This window comes from Diaphorina citri, unplaced genomic scaffold, assembly GCF_000475195.1.
Source record: "Diaphorina citri unplaced genomic scaffold, Diaci psyllid genome assembly version 1.1 scaffold102351, whole genome shotgun sequence".
Classification (NCBI taxonomy): Eukaryota; Metazoa; Arthropoda; class Insecta; order Hemiptera; family Psyllidae; genus Diaphorina; species Diaphorina citri.
The window spans coordinates 7,241-10,261 of record NW_007479303.1 but is presented as its reverse complement, the minus strand read 5'-3'; the positions used below and the strand labels follow the sequence as shown (position 1 = coordinate 10,261).

Here is a 3,021-nt window from a genome sequence, read left to right as displayed (position 1 = left end):
GGGATAAGGTGCGTTCTCGGAACGGCTGGCTTTCTCCTCTCCCGTCTTCCTTTTCTCTTCGATTTCCGGACGATAGGGAGCAGTGCAAGTCCCTCTATCAAACCTCTAGGAATAAATAAATAAATAATCGGTTAATCCATACCTACTCCACTTGATTTCACAGGGTCCGCTGTCCAAACTCATTCCGGTTCCGCTCCCCATTGAACTGATCACGGTAGTCCTGGGGACCCTGGCATCGTCCAAGTTTGGGCTCAAGGAAAACTACCACATCACCACTGTCGGCTACATACCCACTGGGTAAGAAAATAGTCTGTCATAGGCTTTGACACTATTATTTAGTATTGGTCCTGAGATTTGAACGGCACCCTGCTAAATTGCCAATCCAAGGCCTTGGCTAATTACTAATTACCAAATGCACTATTGGGACTACTAAAAGTGCGAATATGAAAGGTGCGAAAGACAAATTAGTGGTTAGGTGGAAGAGTTTTTCCAGGAGAACCCTGCCATAAAATAATAATAATAATAAAATGTCCGAATAGGAACATTTTAGGTTTTAGGTAAGATAACTACCTACTCTCTACTCACGAATTAAGCAGAAATTCCTTTCCACTCTTCCCTTTCTTTTGTCTTATTGGCATCCAATATACCTGATTTAGGGTAATGGGAGTGAATGTTTGGGGAAGGAAATCCCAGGACAGAACTGGGTGACAAGTCCCTAATCATCAGGTTGTAGTGCCATGTATTGGCTCTCTCTTCAGTGACAAATGGCAGAAGGCCAGATACATGTAATAATCTTTAACCCATTAAGGAGCGCGGTAGCGCTCCGCCCCGCCAAGTCAAGATATACGAGACCTTGTTTAGACTGCTGGGGTAGATGAGGGACTTTTCAGTCCTATTCGGGCAGGATGAACAAGGTATATTCTATTCTAATGCCACATGATGACGATGACCCTTTTCTTCTCCCCTCAGATTCCCAGTGCCCGAAGTACCTCCCCTGTGGCTACTACCCAAGCTGATAGTAGACGGCCTAGTGATTGCCATCATCGCTTTCTCTATCAACATCTCCATGGCGTCCATATTGGCCAAGAAAATGAAGTACAAGATAGACTCGAACCAAGAGCTGTTAGCATCCGTAAGTATTCCGCCCTCCTGGTGAAGTGGTGTCATTAGGTTTAATCAGTACCTTTAGGCCTATAGAAGCTCTACAATAAATTCACAAAACTATTAGTCCAATACATAATAACATGACATATGCATAATTACCGGATTAGTGATCTGTAAAACACAGAAACATGTTCCGTAAGGGGTATCCAAAGGCCCGACCGGGTCGAAAATCTGTGTCAGCTGACACAGATGAGCTGTGTCAGCTGTGTCCACTAATGACACCGTCGAATAATGGTCGAATAACGAGTTGAAGATTTTAATCTATGTTGTCGAGGTAGTGTACGGTTTCAGTTGACATCGATCGGCGGCGTCAACTTTCTGTGGATACAGCAGCTTCAGACAAATTTTCTCTAAGTAGGTATGTATTAAATATTTTTGCCAAATTTAATCAAAGTCAGACTAACCTGACCATTTAAGAGTCATCGCGGAACAACAATCAGATAGACAAACTAAAATCAAAATCATCGAATTAAAACTTAACCTTATTTCCTCAATATTTTTAAGTCACTATTTGCTTATCACAGTTATGACATAAATTTATTACTCTATAAAGTAATATAGGTACTCTTAATTAGTAATATCTATTTCGATCAAACGAGAAAATTTCAACGTCTCTCAATACAGGAAATAGACAATGAAATATTTTGCTGCGGTTTTATTGTGACGCGAAATTAGGTGAAACTCGATAATTACTGGTACCTAAGTATATCTACTACCTAATGATACCGATTACTACAACCTAAGTAGAACTGCAATTTAATGGAGCAGTTGCAAATAAATTTATTCCTTGAACTAGTGAGTAGGTAGGTCCATTGTCTTTTTGATAGTACCAAGGTAGGTAATTAGTTTTATTATTTTACGAATAGACAGGTACTTACTTAAGAAGGTAGGTATCGTGGATCTCATTCAAGGTTGCAGTTCTGTACCTAAATTCTGTACCTAGGTAGGTAATGAACCAAATTAGGTAGGTAGGTACCTATAGGTATTACAATTGATAATAATTATAATAATGTCTAGGATTGAGATAATAATTATCATAATGACTAATCTTATTCCAATTGTATACCTATGCAGATAAAATGATACCTGACTGTACAAAATATACCTAGGTAGGTACTATCGAATTTATTTTTTCCCTCACTCGCAAATGGGAAAAATAAAATCCCTCTTCTCTCGAATAGCGAGGGCTTTCGCTTCTCTCTTCTTTCTGTCCTGTCCTCTTCGGTCGGCAAGGCTCGTTGCTTGGAATATACAAAATCGCTATTTTAAGCGGGGCCGCGGCCGCTGGATCACTAATGTTTCCGTCTGCCGCGATGGGAGGTTCGATTGATCCGATTGATCCGAACCGGGAATTGGGACGAAAAATATACCCAGGTAAGAAATATGAGGTGCGACACCGTCCCCAACCTTCTTACCGGTTGTATCTCAATTTGCTACCGCGTTTTTGGCTGTTCTATATGTGACGCGGTCCAACTCAGACCGAGGCCCCAAACGTCTAACGTTAGCTTCTCCGATGCCGACTGGTCACCTCCGGCAGGTTTCCCGCATGCGGTCTCTTTCTTGCTCCGCTTTTACAAACCTTTTTGGGGACTTTTCATCGTCTTTTGTATTCTTCCACACTTTGTTAAGAAGTGGCCCCGAGAGACGACAACAATTACGGGGAAAATCCCGGGATCCGCTAGGCAACGCACGCCGGCGGACAAAGACGCTCACACAAGGGTGCTCATGTGTGCGCCTTGGCGCGAGACTAACTAAGTATTTTACCCTTATCCGTCATATATGCGGAGCGCTCTTATACGACTGCGATGGTTGCACAGGTCTCATACGTCTATGCGATTCGTAAAGAAACACGGCTCT

The 3,021-nt window shown here is 42.1% G+C and overlaps 2 protein-coding genes across 2 annotated transcripts in view; both read left to right on the top strand.

Moving 5' to 3' along the window:
- Positions 1-163: 163 nt before the first annotated feature.
- On the top strand, positions 164-1,156 carry LOC113473804 (sulfate transporter-like; the record flags this gene model as incomplete). Its single annotated transcript, XM_026833241.1, has 2 exons — positions 164-297; positions 970-1,156. Coding segments are annotated over 2 exons (321 nt in total), but the record flags the coding sequence as incomplete, so codon positions are not given.
- A 1,303-nt stretch (positions 1,157-2,459) lies between these two features.
- Positions 2,460-3,021, top strand: part of LOC103524101 (prestin-like) — a gene marked incomplete at its 3' end in the record, with an annotated part of 7,796 nt that continues 7,234 nt past the window's right edge. Inside the window, exon 1 of the mRNA XM_026833242.1 lies at positions 2,460-2,552. Within this exon, the coding sequence (XP_026689043.1) occupies positions 2,460-2,552 (93 nt within the window). The remainder of the gene's footprint in view (positions 2,553-3,021) is intronic.